Source organism: Charadrius vociferus, unplaced genomic scaffold (genome assembly GCF_000708025.1).
Source record: "Charadrius vociferus isolate BGI_N301 unplaced genomic scaffold, ASM70802v2 scaffold2564, whole genome shotgun sequence".
In the NCBI taxonomy this organism is placed as follows: domain Eukaryota; kingdom Metazoa; phylum Chordata; class Aves; order Charadriiformes; family Charadriidae; genus Charadrius; species Charadrius vociferus.
In genome coordinates, this window is record NW_009648113.1 from 5,896 (window position 1) to 22,724 (window position 16,829).

Sequence of the window (16,829 nt, forward strand, 5' to 3'; positions counted from 1 at the left end):
CTGTGGCTGCCCCATCCCTGGAGGTGTTCAAGGCCAGGTTGGACGGGGCTTGGGGCAACCTGGGCTGGGGGGAGGTGGCCCTGTCCGGGGCAGGGGGGTGGAAATGGATGATCTTCAAGGTCTCTTCCCACCCAAACCATTCTGATTGTACAACAGGGGTTAGCAGGAGTAGGAAACACCAGCAGCTGGCCAAGGAGCTGGGTCCAACCAAGCCCCGTGAACCGGCAGCCCTTCCCCAGGCACGCTGCGACTCACTTGCTGGCGAAGAACGCGACCCAGGGGAAGCGGAGGTCGTGCGTGTCCACGAAAACGTTCTGCACGAAGAGGTTAGGGCTGCAGCTATGCTGTAAAGGGAGCAGAGACAAACGCAGTGAGCGAGTTCCTGTGTCGGGAGGGATGTGAACCAGCCAGCAGTATACACAAGCCTTTATAAACAAGCAGCATTCCTGATTTGTCCGCTGCATCCAGCGCAAGCCTGCTGAAACAGGACACACTCCCTCCCCTGCCTGCACAACCAGGGATGAGTCATAGGACCCACACTCGCAAAGGTAACGGTCGCTGGAAGGACTGACTTAGCCGTCCTGCTTACCACGCGTCACGGGGCCGCAGCGGCTGCCCTGTTCCAGTGGGGGCGGGGAAAACATCCTCCCAGTCCTGCTCTTTTCCCACTTTTTTTACTGTGTTTATCTAGTCTTGGGGAGGAACGGGCCCACTGAAGGGACAGGTCACCCCAAATAGGTCCCTTTCCCGTCTCAGCTGCCAAGGGACATTCCCCCTTCGTCCCCTGCCAAGGGCAGTGACTCACATTGAGGTACCGGCCCAGGTTCCCTTCCAGCTTGGCATCGATGATATAACAGGACTCCTCTCCGTCGTAGAACTGGCGGGTGGTTCGGCGGACGGGCGCGCTCTCGCCCTTGTCGGCCGCTGCCATGTTGGTTGACTTGATGGCGATGCCGTGAGTGGATTTCAGGGCAAAGCCGCGGGTGGATTTCACCGCCACCTGCCTCTTCACAGGACCTGCCGCAAGAGAGGAGCAAAGACCCCCACGTTCCCATTTCCCACTCTGGAGACATTCAAAACTCGCCTGGACGCTGTCCTGTGCAACGTGCTGTAGGTGACCCTGCTCTGGCAGGAGGGTTGGACTAGATGATCTCCAGAGGTCCCTTCCAACCCTAACAATTCTGTGAATTCTGTGAATTCCCTCTCCGTCCCCACCACAGCGGTGCTGCCGGCTCAAGCCGCTCTCCTCTCTCGCGCAGGGGTAACACACCCCTTAGGGATGCAGCTCAGATCTGCACCACCGCCCTGGGACGGCTCCTGGGAATCCCCCAGCTCTCCGCTCCACCAGCGAAGCCTGGAGAGCCACCGTAAGAAGTCTCACCGTTGCTTTTTCTTAAGATATCTACAAATATCTGTATTGAGGACTGGCTTGTGCAGTTCTCTCTCAAACAGCACATGGGGAAGCTTCAGCCCTCGGTCGTTAGACACAGCTCAGAGGTGCCTGGGGCAGGACGCGCCACGCTCACGGCTGCTATGTCCTCATCAGCCCTTCCTGCTGGTTTCTGGCCAGAATTTCTTGCTGTACCTCTGTAGGTTCCGCACTCAGCCCTTGTTCCTCCCCCAGCAGCCGTCCTCACCTGACCCAGACGAGGGGTTTTTCTTGTCATCCCCTTCCTCTTCCTCAGAGCCCGAGGAAATGGTCTGGATGTCGTCGCTGTCGTTGGTGGTGCCCTGGGCCTGCCCCGCCACCGCCTGCCCGTTCTCCCCCTCGCTGTCCGTGCTGCTCGACAGGGTCAGCACGTCCTGTGGAGAGGCAGCGACAGCTCCTGAGCGCATGGTGGGTCAGGGGAGAGCATCGCCCCGTCGCCCTCCAAGCAATGTTCAGCGCTGCCTTTTTTCCCCCGGTAGCATTTTGCTCTCTTTTAGCAGAGGACCTCTGCGCTCTCAGAAGCCCTTTTGAAGTGGATCACACACGTGGACACTGCGATCAGAGCTGGAACGGGACAGAAACCCCATCTCACAGGCCAACGTCTGACACAGCAGTGGGGTTTCAGGGCGCTGTTTAGTCCTGCGGCACCCAGACTGCCCGAGGTTCATGAGCCTCCACCGGTAGGTGCTCTGGGCTTTGCAAGGAAGGGAGGAGACCCCAAAAAAGCAGAGACCATCGCCCGGGATGGCTTCCTAGAGCTGGCTCTGCTGAGCAACGGCTCCCTGGTGTGCTGGGTATGCTACATCCCATCATAAAACATGGCCCAACACCACGCTGTCCTCTTTTTTGGGCTTTCAGAACCATGAAAGACCCGCACTGTCCGAAGAAAATCAAACCCTCTCCAGGAAATCACAACGATGAACCACAAGCCCTGCACTGGTGCTCAACTGGGAACGAAAGGGGTATAGAAACAACCCAAAGGAAGGGTCAAAGCCTTCACCAAACCAGTCTGGAGTTGAGGCAGAGGCAGGCCCACCCCTTCCAGCACGTGCCCGAAGCCCAAAAGATCACTGCTTACATCCGTGGTGGGCTGCGGGGCGAGGGAATGCCGTCTGCTCTGGAGCAGGGCGGTCTTGCTCGTCGGCCTCCGGATCCCTTCCAGCTTGGGGGGGCTGGGGTTGTAGCCATACATCCTTCCCAAGTCGCTTAGCCTGTGGGGCGAGGACGAGAGCGGGTCGCACTGGCATCTCCAGGAGCCCGTCTGTGCGGCCGGCAGAGACGCAGCAGCCGAGGAAAGCCGGGAGCTGGACAAGACTGCCGTCTCCAAGCCCAAACCCTCCCAACCGCTCAGCTTACGCTGGCGGTGGCATGAACAGAGTTCAGGGGCAGCCCCAGAGTTGCAGCAATGCACTCAGAGCCATATTTGGAAATAAAAAGCAGGAAAATACAATTTGAGGAACCTTACCCAGGAATTTTGGTTGGATCTTCAGGTTCCTGCAGAGGGGAGAAGTACAGAAGGTTAAAATCTCTCCCTTTTGGAGCACTCTTCAGCCCTCCTGTGGAAGTTCTCCCCAAACACCACCTCGGGTGTGAGAAGCCCAGTGTCCCCACTGCTCGGCGTGACACCCAGTGCAGGGGGTGCTCCAGAAGGGCCAAGTTATGCCCACAGGTCTCCCACCCTCCACGCAGCGGGTCTCCGAGACCCCTCTCCAGGGAGGGTGACGGACAGAGAGACCACCTCCACCCCGCTGTTGTCCCCAGCCCTGTCTGAACTCTCTCCGCACCACCTCAGGCACCGCAGGCGGTGGCTCCCTCCCTCAGCGCTCCACAAGCCTGGAGTGCCCACAGCAGGAGGGATGTTCAGCTCATCCCATGCTGAGCGACTTCTTCGTAGCCTCTTGTGCCACAAGTTCCCCCAGGAAGGGGAAAGGCACCTCCCCACCCCACCCCAGCGGGCAAAGGCCAAGGGCGAGGGGCCACCAAGCCACGCTGGATGGGTGCAGAAGCCATTCAAGCAAGAGCACAGCTGGGGCGCATCTCTACAGCTCTGTTTCCTCATCCATGCCCCCAAGGCAGGGGGCAATACTCATCTCCCAGTCCCACAGCCTCCCCTTACATCTTTCTTTGATGCCTTTGACTCTCCGTCCACGTTGCCCAGGGCAGAAGCGGACGCTTTCTCTCTCTCCCCAGGGAGCTCCGCTTTGGTGGCCTTGGCTTCGCTGCCTTCACTCATCTTGAAGGAGGAGGCGCTGTCGTTGTCCTGGAAGCCGTCGGACATGCTGTTGGAGCTCAGCCACGAGGCCACTTTGTTCTTGGAGGTCTCCTCCGACACCGGCAGCTTACAGGAGGCAGCCACCGCTGTCTCATCGTGGCTGATTTGCCGGGTGAGCCCCGAGTCCTTGGAAGCCGTCTCCGACAGCCCGTTCTCCTTCTGGCCCCGGGTCTGCCGTCGCGTGGCATAGCTGCGCCATACCGAGCTGGTGCTGAAGTCCTCGTCCTTGCAGAAGTTGTCATCAGAGCTGTCCTCGTTGGACTCCTCCTGCTCCTCAGTGCCTGTGTTTTCCTCCTCTTCGTCCTTGAGGTCCACCCCGCTGCTGTCCGAAGAGCATTTCGCATCGCTCTCGTAGCCCTCCTTGAAGTTCTCAACGCTCTCAATGTGATCCAGGTTTGCAAAATATTCATCACCCATCTCTAACCCTTCTTTGTCGGCAAAGTCATCTGTGAGGATTTTCCCTGGGGGTGGGGAATAGAAAACTAAGCGTGAGCTTTGCAGGGATGACATTCCTACCCATAAATTTTATCCTCCCCAAAGGTTCGTTGAGGAGCAAACAGGACTGACACCACCTTATTCCAAAGCTGGGCTGGGAAAGGACAACATACGACCATAATACTCCATGTAATGAAAACCTGAAGCACGTAGTTTATTTAAAGTGGGCCCTTGCTAAGTTCCAGCCTTCCACCGAGGAAACCTCTAAACAGCAACGCAAACAGGGTGATTGCGTTTCCTCCGAAGGGCTGGAGGCGAGGGTGTAGCGCAGAGGCAACATTAAGGGCAAGAAACCAGAGCCCCAGAACGCAGGCACTGCCCGTGGTGAGTTTCATTTCAGAGTTAACGCAACCACGCTGCGCAACTTCTGCATTTTGCTGGTTTGTGCCGACGTCCCAGCGACTGGTTCGATGTAAACAGGAAGCAGGTATGTGTTGATTCACCCTCAGCAGGCAGAAACGGCGCTGGGGCTGCGAGCACTTCTCTTGACACCGGCACTGGTCTCTGCAGCATCTTGGTTCAGACTGGGGCCAGGGTGGGGCATCAATCAGGAAAACAAAGTGCTGCAAGTTCATCACCTAAGTTTTCACTTTCTTGTCCCCTCAACAAGCACAGGGAGAGCTTCGCACCCATTCTGTTGGGCTCTGCGTTTAGCGATAAACAAAGCCTAGATCTCAGGCCTGACACAACCAGATCTTTTCAAACACTCTATTCCCTCCCTCCTTAACCAAAACAAAGCAGATTCCTCTCTGAATACACGCGACCACTGGAAGAGCACTGGCCCAACAAAGGCTTTTCATTCACAGCACCTGAGGAGAGGTTTCTACCTGCTTTTTCATCAGGGCGAGAGCCTACCTGCGTAGATGCAGACGAAAGAGCCTTTGGCAATATCATCAAGGCAGCGGATGCCCCAGCCTTTGTTCTGCGTCTTGAATAACTGCAGTCGCACTTGGAGCCCGTGCTGGACCAAGCGATTGGTGCACATGTTAATGTTGCACTTGCACCTCTTGTTACACTCGTAAACTCTGAAAGAAAGCAGAACAGTGACATCGTCCCTGAGAAAGCAATATCCCAAGCCTTGGTGTTGTACCAGTAATGACGCAAAGGGACTTGCAGCAGCGGCTTAAAGCTCAGCAGAGCACGGAGAGCATAGCTGCCAGGTCCTACGGTAATGCACCGAGATCCCAGGCCACCCATTAGCAAATGAATCAAGAACAGAGGCAGGTTTTTCAACATCTGCACTTAGCTCTGGGAAATACTGCTTCTCTGACAGCACCAGAGGCCAAGTTTCTGGGGCTGGTGTTTGCGAGGGAAGGAGAAGACGCGGTTCTACTCACCCTGTCGGGAGGCACTCCTCCAGCCTTTTGTGCTGGTATCCCGAATTGGGGTTGATCTGCCCACCCGGGGTGCAGCCCGTCGCCTGGACCGTCAGCTGGTGACAGGCACATTTCGATCTAGAGACACACAGAGAAAAACCCACCCAGAAATTAATTTTACACACCGGTTTTGCAAGAAGAAAAAGAAATCGCATCTTTCTGCACGCACATACGCAGAGTGGGCACACAGGACTTAACCTGGAGCCAAACCCGCGACCCACCAGAGCTGCGTAGGCTCACAGCCCAGAGCAGGTCCACCTTGGGCTGTGACCGGGGCAGGCAGCGCGGTCCCGCTGCTGTCCCCCACCCTCCAGTGACACACGAGGAGTCACCTACTTGTCTCTGCAGCCGTCTTTGCAGTCGCAGCCCACGAGGAACTCCCAGCTGGTGTTGATGTAAACCCCTTTGCCGGGGATGCGCTCCTTGCTGTAGGCCACCTGGGGAGGCGGGGTGTTATCGATCTCGTTGACGCAGGACAGCGGCACGTCCTCCCTGCCCTTGGTGATGTCGGCGATGTAGTAGTAGGGTTTGTAGGGCTGGAACTTGCGATCCACCAGCACGTATGGGTCCAGGCAGAACATCTCCAGGAAAAGGAAGTCGCAGTCTGTCTCGAAAAGGTAGCGCTCGATCTCCTGCATGGTCCGCAGGCAGAGCCCACAGGGCGTCTTGTAGAGGACGTGGAAGCCCATCTTGCGGTTAACCCGTCGGCGGGCCGTCATCCGTCGGAAGTCGTAGAGCAGCGGGATGAGCAGAGGGTTCTTGCTGCGGTACTGGTCGCTGCAGATGGGACGGACGCGGGACAGGCAGGTGTAGCTGCAGACGTGCGGCAGGTAGAAGAGTTTCTCCAGTGGGGCTCGGTCAGAGGGCTCGTTGGGCACGCGGTCCATCATGCCGTGGAAGGCCTGTGCCGTGCCACTGCCTGCCTGGCCGCTGGAGAGCCTGGGACAGGGAAAGGCATACACTGAGCAACCGCGGCTTAAGGAAAAGCGGTGCTTTCTCCTCAAATCAAAGGGATTTTAGGCACTTAACTCCTATCAAAGCAGCTGCTAGTTACACGCTGGGACACCCCGTTGGCTTTGCTGCTTAGTCCAGTTAGACACAAGCCCCACTGTCCCCTGGCGGCAAGGCTGGGCAGGCCCCACAGGGAGCGTTACCAGCAGCAGAGAACACCAAAAAAACCCCAAATCAGACCTAGGGAAGCAGAAACAAGCGCAAGCTGGTTGTGGTCTCAGAACTGGGATCAATGGGTTCTGTGCCGCGGACTGACGGCCACAAAGCCACCACTGTGGAAAAGCCACCTGCAGATTTACATTAATAGCAGCTCCCCCCCGGCCCCAGAAAGCCTGTAGAAACAGAAGCCTTCTAAAAACACGCAGGCTCGGAGGCTTTGGCCAGGGTCCCACGGGGGTAAGTTCTGCTCAGAACTGAGAAGAGACCCTCCAAGCTCAAGCCAACCACAAAACGTAACGAACAGTTGTCTGGGAGGGAGACCAAGGTAAGAGGAAGACAAATGCTCAGGGGCGGACAAGCTGGCAAATAAGAGCGTCAGTCCGTAACAAAACAAACCTGCGCTAAGCCAAACATCCCGAACTCTCACAAGGAGGCAGGGATTCGTATTGACTGCAAACAAGCTTTGCTTACCGATGCTGCTGGGCCGCACCGCTCCTTCCCGCTGGAGCTGTATCGCTTAGGACAGGGGAAGAAGGTGACGACTGCCCAGAGCCCACGGAGCCAGGACGGAAGGAAGTGCTTTTCTTGGCCACTTGCTTCCTTGACTGGGCCAGCTGACTGTCGGAGCACCTGCAGGAGGGAAGAAGGGAGGCGATTTGTAAGAGGCACACGCTCGCACAACCGGTAGGATTTAGACAGACATGGGCAGTCAAAGTAACGCTCTGCCACGGCAGTCAGCAACAGTGCCCCAGCCAAGTAAAACCAAGCAGATTTTTCCTAACGAGCGTGCAAATCAGCCCATTTCTGACTACTTGTGCTACAGCGATCCCACTACAACCCCAACCACATGCCAGAGCTCAGCTACATGTAAAAGTGCCTTCTGACATAGTGCTATTTATTTGGAATTGAGGCATGAGGGTGAGAGGGAGTGTAACGAGGATGCCCAAGGCCTTCATTTCAGGAAGGTGGACAAACCAGTACGTGAAGAAACCCCTGCAATAGCAGAAACAAGAGTTTACAGAGGCTCAGTCAGTACTGAGCAGTGGGAGGAACAACGAGCACAGAGGGCTCTTTTGTCCGCACCAAGTAATAAGATAAGATTGTACAAGGGAATGCAATAACATCACTGACGAAAGGGCTACGAGGGGCTCCCAAACACCTCTGCAGCCCGACGAACAACACCGGGAAGGTGGGAGGCACCTGGAAGACACTCAGCCTCACACTCTGGGAAAACAACAGCAGAGGTTTCCAATCCATTTACACCGATTACACAGAGAAACACCCTAAACCAGCCACTGGTTTTCCCGCAAGTGAAAGAAAATAGTTATGTTATCAGGGCAGAAAAGGAGGAGAGCGTGAGAGCAGGAGGGGGCAACCGTTTCTGCAAACATCTGCCTTAAAAGTTAGGTGTTAACACACATTTCAGAATTCAAGAGCAAGAGAATAAAAGCTTCCGTCAACGGGCTTTAAACAGTCAGAAATGGCTGAGAGCAGCTCCCTGGCACCACAGAAGAACTTGAGAGTGAGACTAGAGAGGGTAGAGAACCAGGCCTTCCTCAGACTGAACAAAACACCAGAGTGAAGAAACCATTCTCCCAGTTTTAATGATCTAAAATCAGTGTGGTTTTAACCCAACAGTATCCCTTGGGACAGCGGGGACACGGATATAGTACGCTGCCTTCAGTCAATGTTAAAAACCAATTGTCTTTAAGCAGTTCACAATTTAACGGCAGGGCAGGGAAACGTCCGTAGTGTCTGCTTCTATCAGATCTGAAAACAAGATCCTAAAGTCAAAGCCACTGTGGGGAGAGACAAAAAAAAAATGTTTCTTGTAACCACTGCAAGGGCTGTTAAATGGAAAAGGACAGATTCATCAGTCAATGAAACTCAGGCTGGCGGATCACTGCAGTCCAACTTAATCATCTTCATTGCACATCCTTCCTACACCCTGCGCAGCTCAGGGTGCCCTAGTGTGAGGGCAACAGCCCAGCTCTTCCCCTGCGCGCAGGTGGGGCCCTGGACTGATGGCGGAGGAGCCAGTGTTGCACTTCTTGCGCTGGAGCAGACCTCCTTCAGCACCGGCCTCTCTGCTTGGTCATGTAAGAGATGAGGAACAAGGCTATTACAGCTTCGATTCTTAGGTCTTGGTCAGAGCGGCACAGGAGGAGCATTTCCAAGTTAGCCCCTACATCCAGGGGCAGAACGAGTCGTATTGCACTGGTACATGGAGAGGAACCCCCTCCTGAGACCGGAGGCTGAGGGCAGGCAGGGTTTCTTAGATGCTGCTACACCTAGAGAGCATCTGGTGAATAAAGATTCACTTGCTGCACAGGTTCCTTACAGCTGGGACATCTCCTTTCTCCCTTTTGCCCATACAGCAAGGCACAGTCACAGCAGAAGACGTGCTGGCAGGGGGCCAGGCGTCCATAAATCCGGATAGGAAATCCACAGTGGTGACAAAAATGAACCGGGACAGCATCTCTCTCCCCTAGAAAGTTATTAAAGTCCCAGAGCACGCGCTCAGGTACCCTGGTGTTCTCCAACACGCTCCCTTCATCACAAGGACGAGTTCCTCCTTCATCCAGGCCTCCTTCGGCACTAGCCTGCGCCTCCGAGAACGTCCCGCTTGGGCCCCTGGCGGCAGGAGGCACACGTGCGACTTGGCCGTGGCTTAGCGTTATCAGGTTTGGTCCGTTACCACCAAGACCAACCACTGATCCCGAGTTCTCAGTGCCTCGTAAGTCATTGAGGTCTGCGAGCAGGTCAGTCCAAGTGGAGGAATACAAGGCAGCCGGGGGCCAGTGCCTGGATCGTGACACGAGGGAGCAATTCAGATTTTCAGAAGAGAAGGAGCAAACGTTCTAACTTGGAAATACATCAAGTGCGAAGCTTTAGCCCTGAGTAAGAACACGGCATTTGGCTCAGGGGGTACTGGGCTGTCAGCTCTCCCGCCCCCAATTACTCATCCGGCAGCCTTTATCTACAGTTTCCCCTAGAAGCGTGACTAAAACCAATTTGTGTAACGAGGAAACAAGCCACGGAGGAAACCCGCACCTGAGGATTGCTCTACACAGCAAGGGTGGTGCCTGAAAGAGCTGAGCACTGGAGACGAAATGCGAGAGGAGGCAGTGGTGGAAGCAGAGAACTGACTCAAGTACTTACTCCATCTCAGCAGGATGCGGAGAAACAGACCGTGTGGCCAGCGAGGCTGCCTGCATCTGCTCTAGAGGTTTGTACTGGGTACCAGCTCCCGTTAAATCTTGCGTATATTGTACCACAGGCCCTTTGCTCCTGACAGCACCTAGTGAGGAAGGGGGAAAAGCAAAGCATCAACAGGAAAAGTCTCTACCGTCAACCAAAGCCTGTTGCGCTAGCCACAGAATATCGATTTAGTCCCCGAAGGCAACCAAAGCAGAGGCATCTGCAATTAACACCGGGCCACTGGCTGAGCCCCAAGTCACAGCCAGTCACCCCAAACCGATTCTGACCACTTCACACAACCGCAGTCTGGTTTTGCAGCATCTTTATGCCAGGAGAAAAAGCCCACTGTCAACCTTAAATCTCCAGGAGTTCTGCTAAAAAAACCCACCAAACCCAAACAAACCCAAAACCACTCACCCGCCCCCGCCAACCCACAATGGGTTCATTCAAATTCCAGGACACACAATAAAGAAAAAGATGCCACATACCGACATTGGGACGTGTCCTTGCTTGTCCACTTTGCTTCTTTTCTTGGGTGGAGGCTGTGGAAGTTTTCATGCTGAACATGGGCTCGAGGCGCGTGGAACCCCGGTAAATCCACTCACAGCGTTTGTCATCCTGCAGCAAGGAGAAGGCAACACTCACAGCACCTTGCCCTGGTGGCCAAGAAGGCGAACGGCATCCTGGGGTGCATCAAGAAGAGTGTGGCCAGCAGGTCGAGGGAGGTCATCCTCCCCCTGTACTCTGCCCTGGTGAGACCGCATCTGGAGTACTGTGTCCAGTTCTGGGCTCCCCAGTTCAAGAAGGACAGGGAACTGCTGGAGAGGGTCCAGCAAAGGGCAACGAAGATGATGAGGGGACTGGAGCACCTTTCTTATGAGGAAAGGCTGAGGGACTTGGGGCTCTTTAGTCTAGAGAAAAGAAGATTGAGGGGGGATCTTAATTAATACTTACAAATACTTAACGGGAGGGGCCAGGGGGATGGGAGCAGTCTTTTTCCAGTGGTGCCCAGTGATAGGACGAGGGGTAATGGGCATAAACTTGACCATAGGAAGTTCCATTTTAACATGAGAAGGAACTTCTTTACTTTGAGGGTAGTGGAGCAGTGGCACAGGCTGCCCAGAGAGGTGGGGGAGTCTCCCCCTCTGGAGACATTCCAAACCTGCCTGGACGCTGTCCTGTGCAACGTGCTGTAGGTGACCCTGCTCTGGCGGGGGGGTTGGACTAGATGATCTCCAGAGGTCCCTTCCAACCCTGACCATTCTGTATTCTACGGCAAGAGCTTCCAGAGGTACGCTATAGGTCTGGGAGACGGCAGTGTGCTTTTACGGCAGAATCAAATGGAAAGGAGGGAAACCATTGACCTGAAGGCTCTTGAAAGACCATGCAGCCAAGAGAGGACACAGGCAGTAATTCATCGTAGCTGCGGGAACACTGAATACAAACCAAATCTAGAAAGAGCCCCGATACCAAGACCCCAAACTTCAAATGCAGTTGTATTTTTAGCCCAACAGCTCACTAACATGGCACACTTGGAAAACCAGACTCCCTGAGGAAGACAAGCTACCGCCTCTGCACAAACCGACTCCGCTCTAGGACAGGGCAAGTGTGCAATGGCTTCCCCAGCCCTTCCCCAGCCCCAGTGGCTACGCAGTTATCCAGACGGGAAAGGCAGCCAAGCGGGCACAGGTAGGACGTCTGCTCCCTTTCTGCAATTTGTAGAATTTAAGCAAGCAGAATATCGTGGCTTCTGCTCAGTTTTTCTTCTGCTTCTCAGACCAGCACTTGTATTTGGACAGAAGACACGGCTGGGAGTTTACATCAGGAAAGGGACCAGGACACAATACCCGCAGATGATGGATTTTGTTTCTTATTCATCTGCCACTTTGAAGTTTCACACGCAAAATGCTTTAGAAGGCTTTTGAAGCTTTCATCATGCCAATGAAGGAGTCTCACCTACACACCATTGCACAGTAGAAACTGGCGCTCTACCTACTAAGTAAAACACGTGCTTGCTCCGGGACCCTGTCTGACATCAGCAAGGAAACCGGACTTGATCGGCTCAACAGAGTCAGTCGCCCCCCAGACTCCAACTGAAGCCCATCTTCCCCCTCTAACGGGAGAAGGAAAATTGCCCTACCAGGAAAAGGATTTTGACCAGGCTGCCATCCACTTCTTCCACTCTGGATTTCCACCAGGTCCCTTCCCACTCCGTTTTGATCAGTTGGCCGTTCTTCAGCAGCACCATGGGACGGTTGGGGTAGGCCGTGATGTACTCCTCGATGAAATCGCGACAGGAAACATCCTCGATGTCTTCCCAGGTCTTTTTCACTGTTCAGAAAGGGATGGATGGGAGAAAGGGAAGAGGCAGAAAGACACTTACAAAGAGAACCTTTAGTTCTTTTTCAAAGAGATCCCACATGGATTTTTACATAAGACAGCCAAGCAGCAATCCTGAGCGGTCGGAATTTTGGTGGTAGGGTATCCAGCCATGCTAACGCATAACGCACCCAGAGCACAAGGAGTCACAGCACACTCACTCTGCCGGTAACAAACCACTATTTCCTCCAGCTTCCAATGCAAAGCAAACGTCTACAGGGACAGCACTGGAGGGGACGTGGAGTCTGTCCCCTGTCCTTTTTGCTCAGGCTCTTTCATACACCCAAAGGCTCTCCACACAATTCCAGCGCTGGGACACAGGAGAGGCAGAGATCACTCACGTGGCCTGCAGATCGGGTACAGCTCCCACTCCTTGACGTATGAAGCATAGCCATCATCAAAGAAGATCAGGAACCTGGAGAACAGCAAAGAGACCAAGCACGGGAAGTTGGAATTAGACACGCAGCTGAATAAAATGCAGCTCCACATCAGGTAATGAAAGTGGAGCACCCCTGCTGTTTCCCCTGCCCGTCCCAAAGGCCCTCAAATCAGATATGGTGGATGAGGACAGCCTGAAGTGACCATTTCTGCCAGCAGACGATGAGCTTTACAGGACTGCCGCTTCCCTTGGCTGTTTCAGAGCCGCTCCCCCCCAGTGCCGAGCTATCCCTGCGCTCCCAAAGCCAAACGAGAGGCTGCCCGTAGGCTTCCCAGCAGCACAGCGCAGCCAGGCCTCCTTCCCTCAGCTCCAGATTCCCTCCGTGCCTCGGCCGCAGGAGGTAAAGGAAGAGAAAAGACAGTTTAATTTTGCTCCCAATCTCTGCAAGAAAAGAGATTTTTGGAGCCTTTGGGACAAAGCAGCAGCGGAGGCTGCACACTGTAACTCGAACCACAGGGAGAGCTGGGGGACACCTCCAGGGCTCCACCTGCAGACAGGAGACAGTATGAGAGTCCCCAGTGCCCGCGGGGGACCGGGAGCTCGGAGGGGGATACCCCAAGGCTGGATACGGCACCCGCTTAGCACTGCGTGCCTCTGAATAACAACTTCAGGATACGGAGCCGTATAAAGGTTGCATTATGAGAGATCAGCATTACAGCCAGCCTAGCCAGGAGCAGTAAATTTGCAATATGAGTAATAAATGCAGTTCATTTTCAGTTATTAAACGCGTATCAGATAGAACTTTACACAATTAGGTATTTATGGCAGATCCCCATTTGAAACAAACAGGGCGATTATACCCTTTATGAATCTCCTCAGAAAGACCACAAGCCCGAACCACAACACCGAAGCAGCCCTGCCCCTTATTTATACGCGATGGAAAAGGCTGCTTCAGACCTGCCGCTTCTTCTCCTTAAGTGCTTTGGCAACACTGCCGGCACTAAACGCTTCTAGGGCTCGTATTTCCTAACGCTACGTTTTATGCCTTGAGCAGCACAGACTTACATTTGTGTGATAATTTGAATGAATTACCAGATATAATTTCTGACTCAGGGACATGAGTAACAGAATGGAAGCTCCACCCAGAGCTTTCAGAGATAAGAAAGACTGAAGAAACAACGTTCGCAACTATATCCACAGAAAGGGCAGAAAAGAATTTAGCTCTCGCAATAGCAAATATACAAATACACCTTTTCTTTTCTTTTTTTTCCTAAACCCCAAACAAATAAACAAAAACAAAACAGAAAGAGGGGTACAGGACTGTGGAGAAAAATGAATACCTGTCTTTATTCTTTACGTTTGGGGTTTCAGCCACAATGCCCGCATACAGCCAAACCTGATTCCCATCTTTGTATTTTGCCACAACCCTGCTGCCAACGTAGTGTTTCTCGGGTGAGGGGTGGTAGTCATAAGCGATGTGATTGCCAGAAAGCAAACTCTTCCCTTTATTATCAAATTTCACTTTGTACTTCTTCCCAGCAGCTGAAAGACATTTCAACACAGCAAGATAAGGAAAAGCCAAGTGATTTCATACAAGAAGTCCGTGTACTATTCTGATCCAAGTTCAGAACTTATTTGAAAGCTTTTCGTAAAATGTTACTGTGGAGATGTGTTGCTTTCACAGCTCGTTCCAGGTGGCAGTAGGTGCTGTGACAGGGGAGGGGACCTGCTCCAAGCCTGATCAACGCTACCCACCCAAAGCTCAGCAAAAGCCAGGAGCACCGAGACACAGCAGCAAGCAGGGGACATACCGACTGTCTGGATCGCAATCAGAGTTCCTTTGTGCCACGTTTTGGTTCTCTTCTTGCCCAGGATCCTCATGCCGACGTTCAGATCACCGTCGTTGCTGAGATCGCTCCCGGCCGCTGCGGGGCCAACGGGCTGGGGCTGGACAGTGCCAGGAGTTTCCTGAGGGGTCTGTGCGTCTACCCAAGGAACAACCACCAGAAAATGGGTTAGAAACTGCCCAAAGGCTCCTACTCTTACATACGCAATTGGAAGAACGTGTCAGACCTGAGACAACAGGCGTTCTTCAGCTTTCCTTTACCTTAGTCAGCCTAAGTGCCTCAGTTTTACTGGATGGCGTAACCAGTGAGGGAGGTTTTAACATCATTAAAATGTTTTCATGTTATAGAAACTGCACTACCTGTATTTGCTTTTGGAAAAGTCTTACAGAAAAACAGGAACTTGGAATCAATTATGTCCTAATGCATCTTTCCAGTGGGGAAATAGTTATTTTCTGTTTCAGAAAGAAAATTGACAGCTGTAGGACTCAGACAGGACGGGGGTAAGGGCACACAGGGGTGCCAGCCCCAGGAAGCTCTCAGACACTGACCTTTTTGTGCATCCTGGGCATTTGTTTTTTTGTTCACGGCATCCATAAATCTCTGAACATCCTGGGCAGACTTTCTCATTGCAGCCATGGCTTCCCGCAGCTGAAGGGAAGGAAAGAGAAAGGAAATATGAAGAACCTTTCCTTTTTTCCCCACAAAATACAGTGATGTCCTAAGTGTTCCAGCAAAACCCTGCTGCAGAAGTAGACTACAGTCTTTTCCAACTCACCAGAGTCTGATCCTTTGCGATTCTGGGACTACTGTTGCCTGTGTTTAAAGAGAAAAAAGTGGTTTAAAATGTCTTGGGGAGCAAAAAAAATCCATCCTAGTTACTGAAAGAAGAGGGAAAAGGGAAAAGCATCCATTCAAAAGCCTTCTCTGTCCCTGTTAAGAAACGTACCCGAGCAAGACTTTCACTAAGCCACATTTTCTAGACACACGACATGCTGCACAGGCAGCTTCCCCAGAGCAGGGGCAGCGTTTGATGGGGACAACAGTCAGGCAGGTGGGCAAAGGAAGTCCCAGTCTGGGACTCTAGGAACCACGGAACAGTTACAGGCCCCAGCACAGCACGCAAGCAGTGATGTTCCTCACCAGCTAACAGCATTTCCTACCTGATCCTCTCCTGCTTACAGACCAGCGCGGCTTATGGCCAACTTGATGATATCCTTACTCTGATCCCTCTCATTCCCACCCTCCTCCAGGACACGCTCAGATTTCCATCCCTCCCCTCGGTTGCAGCTGGCACAACGAGATACTGAACTGTGCTTCCAGCCCGAATCGATACTCATGACATCATCATCATCCTCATCTGGGATCTCAATCACTTCCATGGGCTTGGCAGCCAAGTCCTCGTCTTCAGAACTGCTCTCACGGTACTGGAGGCCCAGTTTGGAGTACAGATCCTTCACCAGTATCTCGCATTTATCAATAGCTCTGTGGAAAAAGAGAAGGGCAGAGACAGGAGAAGACAAGGTGAGCCCAGCTGTACCTCCCGCAGTACTCCAGAAAGAAATAGGAACTGACCGCTGGGGCGCTGCTAATTAGATACAACCATGATGAGGTGAGGGAAGAGTATTCACATGAAGGATTTAAAGCCACAGGGGAATCATTTTAATTATCCCTCAATAACCACACACAAATGAACCAATGCAGAATCACAGCGCCAGTCTACACTGAAGGGAAATGGGCAGCACTCATCAAATGATCTCCCTCTCCTCTGCCCTGAGGCCCAACACTGACACGTGGCTGCGATTCCAAGTGCGCCCACCTCGAAGCGTCATCAAAGAGACGGTCAACGCGAGCCACTTCTTCTTCCTTCTGTTTCACGCACTTCTCCAGCTCCTCCAGCTGCTGCTTCCTCTGCTTCACGCACTCAAACTTCTCCAGCTCTTTGTCAATGATATCCTGGAGCTCCTCCATGGAGATTCCCAGCTCTTCCATCACTTCTTGCTGCAGCTCTTTGATCTCCTGGGAATCCATTTCTGCTGCACCTGACACCACAGAGAGGTGAGAAAAGGCCGGTGAAACCCTACCGCTGTAGCACATCCCCCCTGAGGCACAGTGCTTGCAAGAACAGAAGCTTAAACTTTTGAAAGCTAGTCAGGAAAAAATGTTGTATATGTTGTTAGGATAACATCACAAGGAGCCTAAAATAACCGAAGCACAAGCACGCTGTGGAGCCAGAGGCTCCCAGGACAACCAGGGATTCCTGACATCTCTTCTGATCTCTGCT

General features: G+C 53.2%; 1 protein-coding gene across 1 annotated transcript in view; it reads right to left on the bottom strand.

Moving 5' to 3' along the window:
• SETDB1 (SET domain, bifurcated 1) overlaps window positions 1–16,812 on the bottom strand; it is a 17,752-nt gene extending 940 nt beyond the window's left edge. The window contains exons 1-21 of the mRNA XM_009883899.1: window positions 16,793–16,812; window positions 16,365–16,604; window positions 15,768–16,030; window positions 15,324–15,361; window positions 15,091–15,196; window positions 14,513–14,626; window positions 14,042–14,243; window positions 12,664–12,737; window positions 12,084–12,274; window positions 10,432–10,561; window positions 9,905–10,043; window positions 7,214–7,372; window positions 5,909–6,547; window positions 5,534–5,650; window positions 5,052–5,221; window positions 3,546–4,162; window positions 2,895–2,923; window positions 2,508–2,640; window positions 1,638–1,803; window positions 806–1,017; window positions 256–344 (exon numbers count right to left, since the gene is read on the bottom strand). Of these exons, the coding sequence (XP_009882201.1) occupies window positions 256–344; window positions 806–1,017; window positions 1,638–1,803; window positions 2,508–2,640; window positions 2,895–2,923; window positions 3,546–4,162; window positions 5,052–5,221; window positions 5,534–5,650; window positions 5,909–6,547; window positions 7,214–7,372; window positions 9,905–10,043; window positions 10,432–10,561; window positions 12,084–12,274; window positions 12,664–12,737; window positions 14,042–14,243; window positions 14,513–14,626; window positions 15,091–15,196; window positions 15,324–15,361; window positions 15,768–16,030; window positions 16,365–16,604; window positions 16,793–16,812 (3,848 nt within the window). The remainder of the gene's footprint in view (window positions 1–255; window positions 345–805; window positions 1,018–1,637; window positions 1,804–2,507; window positions 2,641–2,894; window positions 2,924–3,545; window positions 4,163–5,051; window positions 5,222–5,533; window positions 5,651–5,908; window positions 6,548–7,213; window positions 7,373–9,904; window positions 10,044–10,431; window positions 10,562–12,083; window positions 12,275–12,663; window positions 12,738–14,041; window positions 14,244–14,512; window positions 14,627–15,090; window positions 15,197–15,323; window positions 15,362–15,767; window positions 16,031–16,364; window positions 16,605–16,792) is intronic.
• Window positions 16,813–16,829: the final 17 nt, after the last annotated feature.